Source organism: Pogona vitticeps, chromosome 6 (assembly GCF_051106095.1).
Source record: "Pogona vitticeps strain Pit_001003342236 chromosome 6, PviZW2.1, whole genome shotgun sequence".
Classification (NCBI taxonomy): Eukaryota; Metazoa; Chordata; class Lepidosauria; order Squamata; family Agamidae; genus Pogona; species Pogona vitticeps.
This window is the reverse complement of record NC_135788.1, coordinates 48039007-48052457: the sequence shown is the minus strand read 5'-3', so window position 1 is coordinate 48052457 and position 13451 is coordinate 48039007. Positions and strand designations below refer to the sequence as shown.

General features: G+C 39.5%; 1 protein-coding gene and 1 long non-coding RNA gene across 10 annotated transcripts in view; one reads left to right on the top strand and one right to left on the bottom strand.

Moving 5' to 3' along the window:
- LOC140708182 (uncharacterized) overlaps positions 1–9899 on the top strand; it is a 64649-nt gene extending 54750 nt beyond the window's left edge. Inside the window, exon 3 of the long non-coding RNA XR_012088358.2 lies at positions 9644–9899. This is a non-coding gene — a long non-coding RNA (uncharacterized LOC140708182). The remainder of the gene's footprint in view (positions 1–9643) is intronic.
- Positions 1–13451, bottom strand: part of ANO10 (anoctamin 10) — a 168160-nt gene that overhangs the window by 89695 nt on the left and 65014 nt on the right. For 6 of the 9 annotated variants that reach the window (XM_078377331.1, XM_020799473.3, XM_078377334.1 and 3 more), the window contains exons 10-11: positions 12074–12265; positions 10178–10306 (exon numbers count right to left, since the gene is read on the bottom strand). In XM_078377331.1, coding sequence (XP_078233457.1) covers positions 10178–10306; positions 12074–12265 — 321 coding nt within the window. The remainder of the gene's footprint in view (positions 1–10177; positions 10307–12073; positions 12266–13451) is intronic. The other 3 variants (XM_078377333.1, XM_078377332.1, XM_073003461.2) reach the window with 1 other exon arrangement.

Here is a 13451-nt window from a genome sequence, read left to right as displayed (position 1 = left end):
TGGTGAATGAAATCTCAGACACATGGGAACAGAAGCATTCAATTAATAAACAACATATATACTCATGTGCCCTCTAGTGGTAGAGTTCCATCATTTAATAGGCTAAACATAAACATCTACTCAGTAAACACATTTTCTAATGTCAATGAAGTGAGGATTAGTCACTTCATATCTGACATTTTCTAAATGCAATTTATGATGATAAGCATATTACTGAAAATGACAAAACAGATTAGCAATTTTGTTGAGTGATGATTAAGGTGAAAGGAATTTTTTCAAAAACAGTTAATTATGCTTTCCTCCAAATGTTTCTCAAGTATTTTGCTACTTATTTTAAATAATTTTGAAGAGGAATGTCAAATATTATTTAAGGTGTTTTACAGCATGCAAAGCCTTCAGGATGGAGAGATGCTAATTCTTCCTTGTTGCCACAAACAACTCATCTGCAACTTCTTGCAACAACTGCTACTAATCAGATTAAAATCCACAGTCCTGGAGAGAAAAATGCTCATTCAATTCTCTATTCAAGTTATAGGGTGTTAAGGTTATTCGTCACTCATAATGAGAGAATAACCTAGCTGCTTTAAGATTAAGAACTTAAAGGGGAGGGGGAGAAAAAGGAAGGCTATGGGAAAGTTATACAGATTTGAAAGACCTCCTACAGTGGTGGTTTACAAATCTGGAACCTCAGATGTTGTTGGACCAATTCCCAGGAGCGCCAGCTAGCATGGTAAGGAATTCTTGGAGTTGTAGTTCATCAGCATCAGTGACCCAAAATGAAAAGGTTTCCCTATACTGTACTATGGAAAAATGTATCTTTATGAATTTACAGCTACATTTAACATTATGGATGTTTGTTTATCTAGATGTGTGGCAGATTAATAAGGATTGTGGAGATACTTAAGCCTTTTTATAGTATGAGAGGTCCTTGAAAATATAGCTCTGCCCAATCCTCCTACCTGAACTAATGTGAAATATTGCTTACTGAATTTGGTCCCAAATAATTCAATTGAAGGAGATTCTATCACAGTCTTTGGGCAACTTTTTCTAATGCTCCAGCACTTCAACAGGAAGCTCTTCCTAATATCCAGAGTAAATCCTTTTAGTCACAGTTTGAGCCAGTTATTTCTTAACTTGTCACAGCAGACAAGGGGAAACAATTATTATTATTTTTTTACTTTTAATCTTTATTGCATTTTAAAAAGAAATTATGAAAATAAGTAAATAATTATCACAATATTAGCATGTAAACAAAATAACTTTCTATTATCTCTTTTGCAAAACAGTAAGACCTTAACATTTTTACTTCCTTATTTTCCACCAGACATTTATTTTCTTTGCAATCTTAATAATTCGTTCGTTCGTTTAGTCGTTTAGTCGTGTCCGACTCTTCGTGACCCCATGGACCAGAGCACGCCAGGCCCTCCTATCTTCCACTGCCTCCCGGAGTTGGGTCAGATTCATGTTGGTTGCTTCGGTGACACTGTCCAACCATCTCATCCTCTGTCATCCTCTTCTCCTCTTGCCTTCACACTTTCCCAACATTAAGGTCTTTTACAGGGAGTCCTCTCTTCTCATGAGATGGCCAAAGTATTGGAGTCTCAGCTTCAGGATCTGTCCTTCCAGTGAGCACTCAGGGTTGATTTCCTTTAGAATTGATAGGTTTGTTCTCCTTGCAGTCTAGGGGACTCTCAAGAGTCTCCTCCAGCACCACAATTCAAAGGCATCAATTCTTCGGCGGTCAGCTTTCTTTATGGTCCAGCTCTCACTTCCATACATCACTACAGGAAAAACCATAGCTTTGACTATTCGGACTTTTGTTGGCAAGGTGATATCTCTGCTTTTTAAGATGCTGTCAAGGTTTGTCATCGCTTTCCTTCCAAGAAGCAGGCGTCTTTTAATTTCGTGGCTGCTGTCTCCATCTGCAGTGATTATGGAGCCCAAGAAAGTAAAATCTGTCACTGCCTCCATATCTTCCCCTTCTATTTGCCAGGACGTGATGGGGCCAGTGGCCATTATCTTAGTTTTTTTGATGTTGAGTTTCAGACTGTTTTTTGCAATCTCCTCTTTCACCCTCATTACAAGGTTCTTTAGTTCCTGCTCACTTTCTGCCATCAGAGTGGTATCATCTGCATATCGGAGGTTGTTGATATTTCTTCCGGCAATCTTAATTCCGGCTTGGGATTCCTCCAGTCCAGCCTTCCGCATGATGTATTCTGCATATAAATTAAATAAGCCGGGGGACAATATACAGCCTTGTCATACTCCTTTCCCAATTTTGAACCAATCAGTTGTTCCATATCCAGTTCTAACTGTTGCTTCCTGTCCCACATATAGGTTTCTCAGGAGATGGATAAGGTGGTCAGGCATGCCCATTTCTTTAAGGACTTGCCATAGTTTGCTGTGATCCACACAGTAAAAGGCTTTTGCATAATCAATGAAGCAGAAGTAGATATTTTTCTGGAACTCTCTGGCTTTCTCCATAATCCAGCGCATGTTAGCAATTTGGTCTCGAGTTCCTCTGCCCCTTCGGAATCCCGCTTGTACTTCTGGGAGTTCTCAGTCCACATATTGCTGAAGCCTACCTTGGAGGATTTTGAGCATAACCTTGCTAGCGTGTGAAATGAGTGCAATTGTGCGGTAGTTGGAGCATTCTTTGGCACTTCCCTTCTTTGGGATTGGGATGTAAACTGATCTTTTCCAGTCCTCTGGCCACTGTTGAGTTTTCCAAACTTGCTGGCATATTGAATGTAGCACCTTAACAGCATCATCTTTTAAGATTTTAAATAGTTCGGCTGGAATGCCAACACCTCCACTGGCCTTGTTGTTAGCCAGGCTTTCTAAGGCCCACTTGCTGAGAGGCTGTGTTCCTGCTTCCCTGGTGGGGTCGAGTCCATGGAGCACATGTTTTTCCAGAGCCCGCATTATGCAGTAGCACAAAATCTGATTATTACACCATTGATTGAAAACATCCCTGGCCGATCAGAGAAAACTAGACTTGAGTATCTCCTCTTGGACAGAGATAGTAAGATATCATACAAGGTAACTGGGTTCTGTCCGGCAATTTTCATGTTTCAGAAATTTCTTCATACTTGACTCTGGCATTGGTATAGAAGTTTTGTAATCGCTTGTATACTGTTTTATACTTGTTGTATACTTGTTTGTTTTATGCCTGTTTGATGTTTTTATGTATGGCAGAGATTGTATGGATCTGGGTTGCCCACTTCTCTGTATGATAGGTCTAAGGACCTATAAATAAAGAATTGATTCATTACGAGGTGACTTATAAAGAGATCATCACCCCACTAATCAAAGGAAAAAATTGACTTGAATTTCTTGACATAGACTCCAAGATCACTTATCAAACAACCTGATTTTGTATGGCGATATTCAGGTCTCGGAAATTCCATGGTAACTAGATACAATGACGCCTCGATTTACGAATGTCCCTACTTATGAACATTTCAACTTACAAACAGCTACATTTGCAAAATTTTGCTTCAACATGCGAACGGAGCTTCAGTTTACGAACAAAAAACTGCAAGGGGAGGCGGGGGAAAGTGCGAAATTTGAACTTTCAGTTAACTGTTGGCCAGTGAAGAGGCTGCTTGTCTGCTACCTCACTCGTCCCAGCGGTTAGAGAGTAGATACGAAGAGAGACTTCAGACTGCCTGGTACTGTCTGGTATTACCTGGTACTGTACTGTACTGTACGTACTGTGTTTTGGGTTTCTTTTTTTCTTTTTTTTTTCCTTTTTTAATTTTTGATTTTTGGATTTTTGACTTTCTTTTTTAAAACAGAGAGACTGCCTTTTCTGGGTGAGTACACTGTATTTACTGTACAGGGCTTTTGCAGCTAGGTGGGGGTTATGTTTCTGTGCTCTGGTGGGTCTTGCAGTGTGGATTTAAAATGTGAAAAGTACAGTGGTGCCTGGCTTAACGAGGATAATCCGTTCCAGCAAAATCGCTGTAGAGCAAAATCCTTGTTAAGTGAAATAAAAAATCCCATTGAAACGCATTGAAAACCCGTTCAATGCGTTCCAATGGGCTGAAAAACTCACCGTCCAGCGAAGATCCTCCATAGGGGCGGCCATTTTCGGTGCCTGTAAAGCGAGGAATCCATCCAAAAACACAGTGGAGAGCCATTTTACACAGCGGGCGGCCATTTTGAAGCCGCCAATCAGCTATTTTAAAAACGTCATAATGCGAAGAATCGGTTCGCAAAGCGGATTTTGTCTATTAAAACATCATTTCGCGATCGCAAAACAGTCATTGTATAGCAGTTTTGTCATTTAACGAGACTGTAATATTAAATTAAAATTAAAAGTAAAAATTAAACTGTACAATAATTTTAAAATGTAAAATTTATTTATTTTTGCAATTCTGTGGCTTCTAGGGTTTGTGTACTGTGACCTCTCTTTTGTTTTAAAACATGTGGCTTTAAAATGTGGCTTCAAAGTCTTTTTTTTTTAAATCAGAAAATTGTGAGTGGCTGTACTGGTTGTTGATGCAGGCAGGCAGGCTGTAAATTGCAGTTTAGACTCCACAGTCTTTTTTTTCCTTAAAATCGGAAAAATCTCTGTGAGGGACTGTGCTGGCTGGTTTGCTCTAAAATGTAGTTTAGACTCCACAGTCTTCCCCCCCTTAAAATCAGAAAATATTCTGTGAGGGGCTGTGCTGGTTGTTGATGCAGGCAGGCTGTAAAATGCAGTTTAGACTGAAGTCTCTCCCCCCCATTGTCTTCTCTCTGTGTGTCTTCTCTCTTTTTGTGCTTAAAAGCACAAACCTTTGTCTAACGGGTCTGTGTGCCCCAGTGATGACCTTCTTTTTTCTTTCCTCTTTTCCCCTTTGTTACCTCCCTCCCTCCTTTCCTGCCCTTTTTTAACCTAAGTTCATCTTTGGTTTAAAAAATTATCCCCCTAGTGGTAGAGGACAGATTAACCGGCTTTGCAGTAGTTCCTATGGGAACGAATGCTTCAATTTAAGAGCAGCGTCTTGATGTAAGAACAAAAAACAGCCAGAATGGATTAATCGGGTTTCAATGCATTCCTATGGGAAATGCTGATTCAATTTACGAATGTTATAATGGATAATACAAAGCAGGCACAGTAAGAAGTTCTCAGAAATCTATGTCTGTAATATGCTTGATCAAGGTTAATACTAGTCAGAAGAACTTTCACAAGATAAATGTAATCTGCCTGACAGTTGTTGATAAATGCAAAGTAAAAGAAATATTTTGTTTGTGACCATTATGACCTGGATTGCTTTAGATGCATTCTAAACTCTGCTATCCAGAAATTGCTTGCTAGCCCTCATAGCTTGTCACATCACAAACTGATAATAGCTTCAGGATTTGAGATTAAAAGGTTTGACCCTTCTCCATAGAAGAGGTAACCCTGGAATGTGAGTTTATTATTTTTTTCTAAACGTGGGAGAATTTTTAGATGGACAATATGTGGCATTCAGATTGTGCAGATCTAAAGTTGTAAGTATCTATTTTAAATTTTGACTTGGGTTTGAACATTCCTGCTTTTTAAAAGTAAAAGTCTATACATATTTTTGACACCGGAGAAGGGCTTAAGGTCAAATCGGATGTCCAATTGCTGTTTGTTCTAACCTTCTGTGGTGGCAGTGCAAACTGTTCTTGATGTTTCCTAGCAGAGTTGAGGCTTAGGCTCTTGATTTTTGGGGGGTGGGTGGGTTTGGATAGTCCATGGGGCCTGTAAATATGGATTCTGAGTTTCAGTTCTGAAGCTGTAGTATTTTTTGTCCTGTTATAATAATAAATGTCTTATTGTGGTCATTGACTAGCAAAAGTAAGGAACATTAAATTAGGAAACATAAAATCAATCTAAAACCACTAAAAACATCTATATACATTTGTCCTGTTACATAATGATAATTGTGTTTTCACATGAATTAAACTTCTTTAAAAAGATCCATGCAAAAGCTATTTCCTCGCAGTTTTATCGTGATGAGAATTAAGGAAGCTAAAAGTTTACTGCTTTGGAGAATTTGAGATTTAGACTTTTAAGGTATCCAGTGATTAAGAAATCAAACCTATTCCCAGGCATTGTGGATAAGGAGCCCAATTAAGAGATCAAATGGCAAAATATCTAGAATTGTTAAAGTTTTGACAATGGCTGGCTTTCCTTTACATTATTGCTACAAGGAATGTTTCAGAGTGTACTTTTTGCTCTATTTGTGAGATTGGAATAGTATCTAGCTACCATAACATTTCAAAATTTCAGGTATGTTCTCTCTTACTTAGCTAAAGTAGGGAGAAACAGGATCATAACAAAATATTTCCCTTTCACACAGGAGTGGTGGACTTTTATGTCTTACATGCTGTGCCAACAAAAGTCCATATCAACAGTCCCTACTCACTCAACCATGCAACCATTTTGACATCAGACCCAGGGCTACATGTAACACAGAAACCTGTGTTGCAAATAAGGAACTGAACTGTGTCAAACAACACACTGATCTGACTTGTAACTAGACTCCTGCTGACAGAAATGAGGGACACACATCTGCTTTGGTGATGTTTCCTAAAAATTACTATGCAGTCTCCCCAGAGCTTCAGATTATCTTCTACAGCAGCGGTCCCCAACTGTTTTTGGACCGCAGACCGGCGGAGCCTCTGAGAAAGGCGGGGCACCCCCGCACTTGTGCAGGCACACATGCGCTCTCGAAGCAGTGGAGGAGCTCCCGAGAGGTGCTCTCTCGGGCGCATGTGTGAAGGGATGGGGAGTGCTCCCACTGGCACTGGCACGCGCATGTGTGCACAAAGCAGCTGTGGGGAGGAGAGTGCATGTGGGGGGGCGGGAGATCTGTCTCTGCGGCCCAGTCTGGCTCAGGCCATGGACTGGCACTGGGCAACAGACTGGGGGTTGACGACCTCTGTTCTACGGTACCACAATTCTAAGCCAGAAGCAGCAGGCAGCATGTCTGCATGATCACTGAGACAACTGTGCCAGTGATCTGCATCATAAATGAACAATTGGTGTGAGCTCTGCCTTTAACATTTCATTTCTTCATTTCACTGTCTTTCCTATATTTCCTGGTATTATGACAAATCACCAGCAGTGATTGCAAATATACTCCCTCTAACATGATTGCCAATCAGAGTAGACTATGTCTAGATGGGCGGCATATAAATGCAATAAATAAATAAATAAATAAATAAATAAATAAATAAATAAATAAATAAATAAATAAATAAATAAATAAATAAATAAATAAATAAATAAATAATGTGGAACCTTAGTGGAAAGGAATTCTTTCAATTGCACAGTCATCCATCTGGGTCATGACAAAGGCAATATGTAAATTCAGCAAACTTGGCAATGACTGTATACACTGATGTGTGTATACATGTGCATAATTAACTTGTAAACCGCCCAGAGAGTGCTTGAAGCACTATGGGGTGGTATATAAGCAATGATGGTATACATTTCAACACAGTTACACTGAAGGCAATCCCAAGTGAGTAAATGAAATCTAAGCAGGGCATTACCGTGTTTGGGACTGGAGCTAATGACACACTATAAGTTTAATAGTTTGCTGATACTGTAATTAGACATCCCCCTGCTTCTTCTGTGCCAAATTTCTGAAATGCCTCCAAGCAGGCAGAGCCCTAGAGCTACTGTGCATCTCAATTCTGAGTGACGATTTCGTTGGCTACCACAAAATTCTAGCATATTCTTTTTTCAGCTGGGATTCATTTCCTGCCAACCAAAACCGAACTTTTTGCCCATATGTAATGGTTGATGGCCATTTTGGTCTTTTCCACATCTGTAAAATAATAATAATCCTAACCTCAACAATTGTCAGGGAGGGGCAAAGATAATGGCTAGAAAACATTTACAGCAGCTCTCTTCAGCTTGTTTCCCTGATTTGTTGGACTATGACTTCTATCACCCTCAGCCAATATGACCATTGGTCATACTGGTTCAGTGCAGGATTTTTGCAAAACCGAAGAGATAATGTTGAACAAGTATTAGGAATGTGCCATTTGGATTTTTCAAACTTCAACTCCAGAATTGTCCAAAAATTCCTCAACCAGAATTCTGAGAATTTCAGCCCACTTAACCAGGGCCTCACTCCAAGGCTGCAGGGGTCTTGCTTCCTGTTGTGAATGTCCCACTAAAAAAATCAAACAAACTGCAAGCTTTTAGTGACCATGTGGTCTTTCCCTTTTTCTTTTAAAACCTGTAGTTTCAAAGGAACACAAAACAAGAAGGTTTATGCATAATGCCTGTATGACGTTTACCCCGTGGCCCCTGCTTGTTCCACCAAACACAGAGCTCACATGAGTATCCCAACACACCGTTTAATATGCTGCCACCAGTTGATCCCTTTATCAACCTATATTTCCTATGAGAGACTGAGGTCCATTCAGTACTGAACTTTTAAACAGAAACAGGTTTATTGATTACAAGTTTATTGATTACTATCGTAGCACCATTGAGAGTGTCCTAACCTATGGCATTCTGGCATGGTTTGGGAGTAGCTCTGTAGCGGACAAAAAAGCTCTACAGGGAACCATTAAAATTGCCCAGAATATCATCGGGCTCCAGCTACCAACCCTGGATGACATCTTCACATCCCGCTGTCTGAAGAAGTCACACAGCATCCTGAGAGACTCTTCCCATCCTGCTTATAACTTTTTTGAACTGTTACCGTCTGGCAGAAGATATAGAACAATTAAGACTCGGACCACACGTTTTCTGAATAGTTTTTATCCTAGAGCTATAATTGCAATTAATAATGAGCTTAAAGACCACCAGTAGTGAATAATTAGTTGGACTGTGTTACGTGGCCTGAGGTGTAGATGTTTGTATTTTTAGTGGGGGACTTCTAGTGGGTGGGGAGTGTTTGGGGAATGTTATGTGTGTGCATGTGTCTGGTCTCTGGGTGTCTGTGAATTTCGTTGTATGGGTATACTGTGTATATACTTACAATGACAATAAATTATATTATTATTATTATTATTATTATTATTATTATTATTATTATTATTATTATTATTATTATTATTATTATTATTATTATTATTAAGTTGTTTTAGGACTAGTTCTTAAGCACATTCTTAAAGTTACACAAAGCTTCAGTATTTTACTTTAACCTCTTCTGTCTTAATTAATACAGGTCACACACTGACTAATCACTCCTTAAACACTCTCTCTGCCTCTAATCCCAAACTCTTTTTTCTCAACTCTGTCTCTCACTGAACTAACTAAACTCTGACTCACCCCTCCTTTCTAGTTTCTCTGCCTCTGCCTCCCAATAGCTCCCATTGGGGCAGGCCAATATAATTATATATAGGAAGACAGGGTGTTCATTACAGCCTGCACTTCTTTGTTTGAAGAACTGGGGTGTGATATCCAATCCGTAGCTTCCTCAGCTGTAACTTGAAAGCCACAACTCCAATGCACTCTGCATCTTTCCTTGCCTGCATCTTAAAAAGACACCTGGCAAAATCCAACTTGCCATGAACTTTTGGGACTAAACAACAACAAGACACCAGTGAAACCTTAATGAAGAAGGTTTCTTTGATAGCTAGCAAACATAGAGGTCTACAAAGATATCATCTACTCCTGCATTTGTACTGTATAATGACCACTCTTTTATTTCAATAGAATTATGAAGATGTCAAGAATGGCCACCCCCCCAAAAAAACACAAGCCAACAAGATGACATATGGATTCTCAACATCAGTACAGCAGGATTGCAGCCACTAGGTAATACTAATTTGACTTTAATTTAACCTCAATTGGCTAAATGTAGCAAGTTTACTAAATTTCTATCCCCAAAGTTCAAAACCAAAAAGTTGTCAAGAAAGACATTGTGAGAGGATACAGTTAAGTATTCATATTCTGCCCTCATTTCTCTACTGTATATGGAGATCTGTTCACCTTAGTTTCAACAGTTCTTTACAAACTACATTAACTCATGGGTCTACCACCAAAGCATTTTATTAAACCCTTTGTATGCATATTTGCACACACAAAAGCAGATACATGTCAACATGCAAAGATTTCCCTAAAACACAGGAAAAGTTTATCACTGATAAAAAAATGCTCTGCCTTATAGCCAAGTGAAGATCTTCCAGCCACAAAAATACATACAACACTGAAGCTATTATTTCTGTAATATTTAAATTATACACTCACCTCTGCCAACACTACAATCAGGATAAGCTCCACTTTTGACTCTGGGAAGAGTGCATTTACTTGGGGTGACATGCCAATCAGAACACAATTGGTAGCTACTGATATAACTGTCATTGTTTGAAAAGCCAACTGAAACAAAAAAGGGGGAAGGGGGAGGTGGAAAGCTTTGAGAAATAATTTAGCATTTAACATTCATACATTTTCTATAGAGAAGTGCCAACAGTCAACATGAAATCTGTGAAAAACGGTACATCACAAAAGCTTTAAAAATAAAAAAAATGTTTTCCTATCATCTTGCAGTCAAACATTATACTAATACAAAAATTGGATATCCATCACATGATAGTAACATTTGATAGGAAATAATGATATGGTGACCAGTTATAAATCCAGTCAGAACATAAATGAATATATTATCCTGGGAAGTTATAGTGAAGGAATTGCTTTTTCCTAAAGAATTTGGGGACTGAAAGTAAGACTGAAAACTGCTTTTCATATAATTCAGCAGCTAACGCCTTTGGCAAGTAGAACATCCTAACAATTTGTGGCCCACATACAACTGTCATCCCCAAATAGATTAGACCCACTGAATCAATGGAACTTACACAAGTTTTGATTTAACAGCTTCTCACTACTTCTAACATCCACTCTACTTGGAATTAAAAATTTGATTTAAGCCTAATTGTTCACTTCAGGAAATCTGGACTAGGTTAGAGGAATTTTCCCAATGACAGTATTAAAAAGAGATCAATTCCTTCCTAGCTCTATGCTACAGGAATATTATAACCAGTCAATGAGGCATATACATCTCTAGGAGTGAACCTGGACTGCAAGATCTTTGCCTTGGATTCAGCTGCAATGCTAACTTTGAAGCAGCTGCCTATCAAAACCCAAAACTGTGTGTCCCCAAAAACTGAAGGAGTAGGAGAAAGAGGGTCTTCTGTAATCTGACTGATTGCTCTTAGAATCCCACTGGGACCTAATCCCCTAACAAATTAATTCTATTACATATTAGAAAGTAAAAAGGGGGATCCTGCTCACGACAACTGGGACCTGAAATTTCTCCCAACAAATCTCAGCCAAAATTGCTCCAGCCATTTCTGCTGATCCTCAGATTTGTCAATTCCAAACTTGTATCACTGGGATTCTCCCCAACAGAACCTGTCCATCGGTGAAGAAAGAGATAGACTACTTCTTAAAGATGATACTAGTTATATGCTCTGCACCTATTTCTATATACTAGGCATTCCCAGACAACTGTTTTAGAAAAACAAATCTAACAATCTTCTCATATATTTCAATTACAACAGAACAGTAACAACATTGCCTATTTCTATATACAGTTGTGCCTTGCATGACGACGTTAATTCGTTCCGAAAAAATCGCTGTCGAACAAAAACGTCGTCATGCGATTTTAAAAAGCCCATAGAAATGCATTAAAACCCAATTAATGCATTCCTAGGGGCTTAAAACTCACCGTCCAGTGACGATTCTCCATAGCGCGCCCATTTTCGCTGCCCGTGCAGCGAGGAATCCGTGCCAGAAAACAGCAGGCGGCCATGTTTTTCACTCGGCAGCCATTTTGAAACCGCTGATCAGCTGGCCGAAAATCATTGCTTTGCGATAATCGGTAAGCGAAACAGGGGACTGACCAATCATCGCAAAGCGGAATTCCCCCATAGGGAACATCATTTTGCGATCGCTTTTGCTTTTGCGATCGCAAAATCTTCATCGTGATGCGATTTCGTCGTCAAATGGAGCGCTCGTAATGTGAGGCGCCACTGTACTAGGCATTCCCAGACAACTGTTTTAGACAAACAAATCTAACAATCTTCTCATATATTTCAATTACAACAGAACAGTAACAACATTGTGCAAACAACAATAACATATTACCTGCCATACACCTATATTTGCAGTGGGCTCTGCAAATGGACGTTTAAAGATTCTGCACATTTTTAAGGCATCAGAATACATCTCTGTGACATTGTTTAGCACAGCAAAAACAGCTGCCAAGGGGTAGACACAAGAAAAAAGGCTCACGTAGCCAAACTGTAAAAACAACTCCAAATAATCATCAAAAGTTCCCTGGAAGAAAAGAGATCATTAAATATAAATACCAGATCAGAGGCACTTTAACGGTTTGTGGCAAATAGAGAGATTACCGACCTGTAATCATAGTTCTTCTAGTGATCCTCTGTGAATTCACACATATGGGTCTTGTCTGCACCTGTGCTGAACGTCTCGGAAGATTCTAGAGCTAACAGTAACAATTTTATGGCATGATCTCCCGTGAGGCACATGCTCCTCCTACTCATGATTCCTCTCAGTTCCTAAAATTTGTCCGCCAGGCATAAAGCTATGGTATAAATAAGACACCTGTGACGGACAGAGGGGAGGATGGGTGGGTAGTGTGAATTCACAAAGGACCACTAGAAGAACTATGGTTACAGGTAGGTAACCTCTCTTTCTTCTTTGTGGCCTCTGTGAATGCACACATATGGGTGACTAGCAAGCTTCACTTACCGGCAGGGGGGACATCACGGTAGGAAGGATGCCAACACAGCTCTGCCAAAACCAGCATCATGGCGTGCTCTCACATCTAGCTGGTAGTGCTTCACGAAGGTTGATGGTGTGGACCACGCTGCAGCACGGCAGATGTCAGGAATCTCAGGTCCATGCTGGAAAGCAATAGAAGTGGACAGTGTCCTGGTGTAATGAGCTTTTAATTATTCAGGTGGTGACTTGCCTGACAGCTGGTAAGCCAGAGATATCGTCTGGACTATCCATCTGGAGATGGACTGAGATGAAGCTGTACCTCCTTTATGAGGACTATGGAAACATACAAAGAGCCTGTTGGTTGTTCTAAAGCTTTTAGTTATGTCCAAATAAAATGCAAGTGATTGCCTTACATCAATATTGTGGAGCATGTGCTCTAGAGAAGATGAAGGTGATTTGAAGAATGATGGTAGAATGATGGGTTGATGTATAAAGAGCAGTAGCCTGAACTACTCTTTATAAATTTTAGGTAGAAATGAAACATCAAAATACAAAATCACTTTATCAGGGTGGAACTGAATAAAAGGTGGATCAGACCTGAGAGCGGCAAGTTCAATAGCTCTCTTAGCCGATGTTATAGCTACAAGAAAAGCTGTTTTGAAAGTAAGTAGTTTCAAATTTGAAGAGGACATGGGTTCAAATAGTGGGTGCATTACTGCATTTAAGACGATTTGGAGAGACCATTGGGGAATGATACGTTGGCATGGATTTTGCT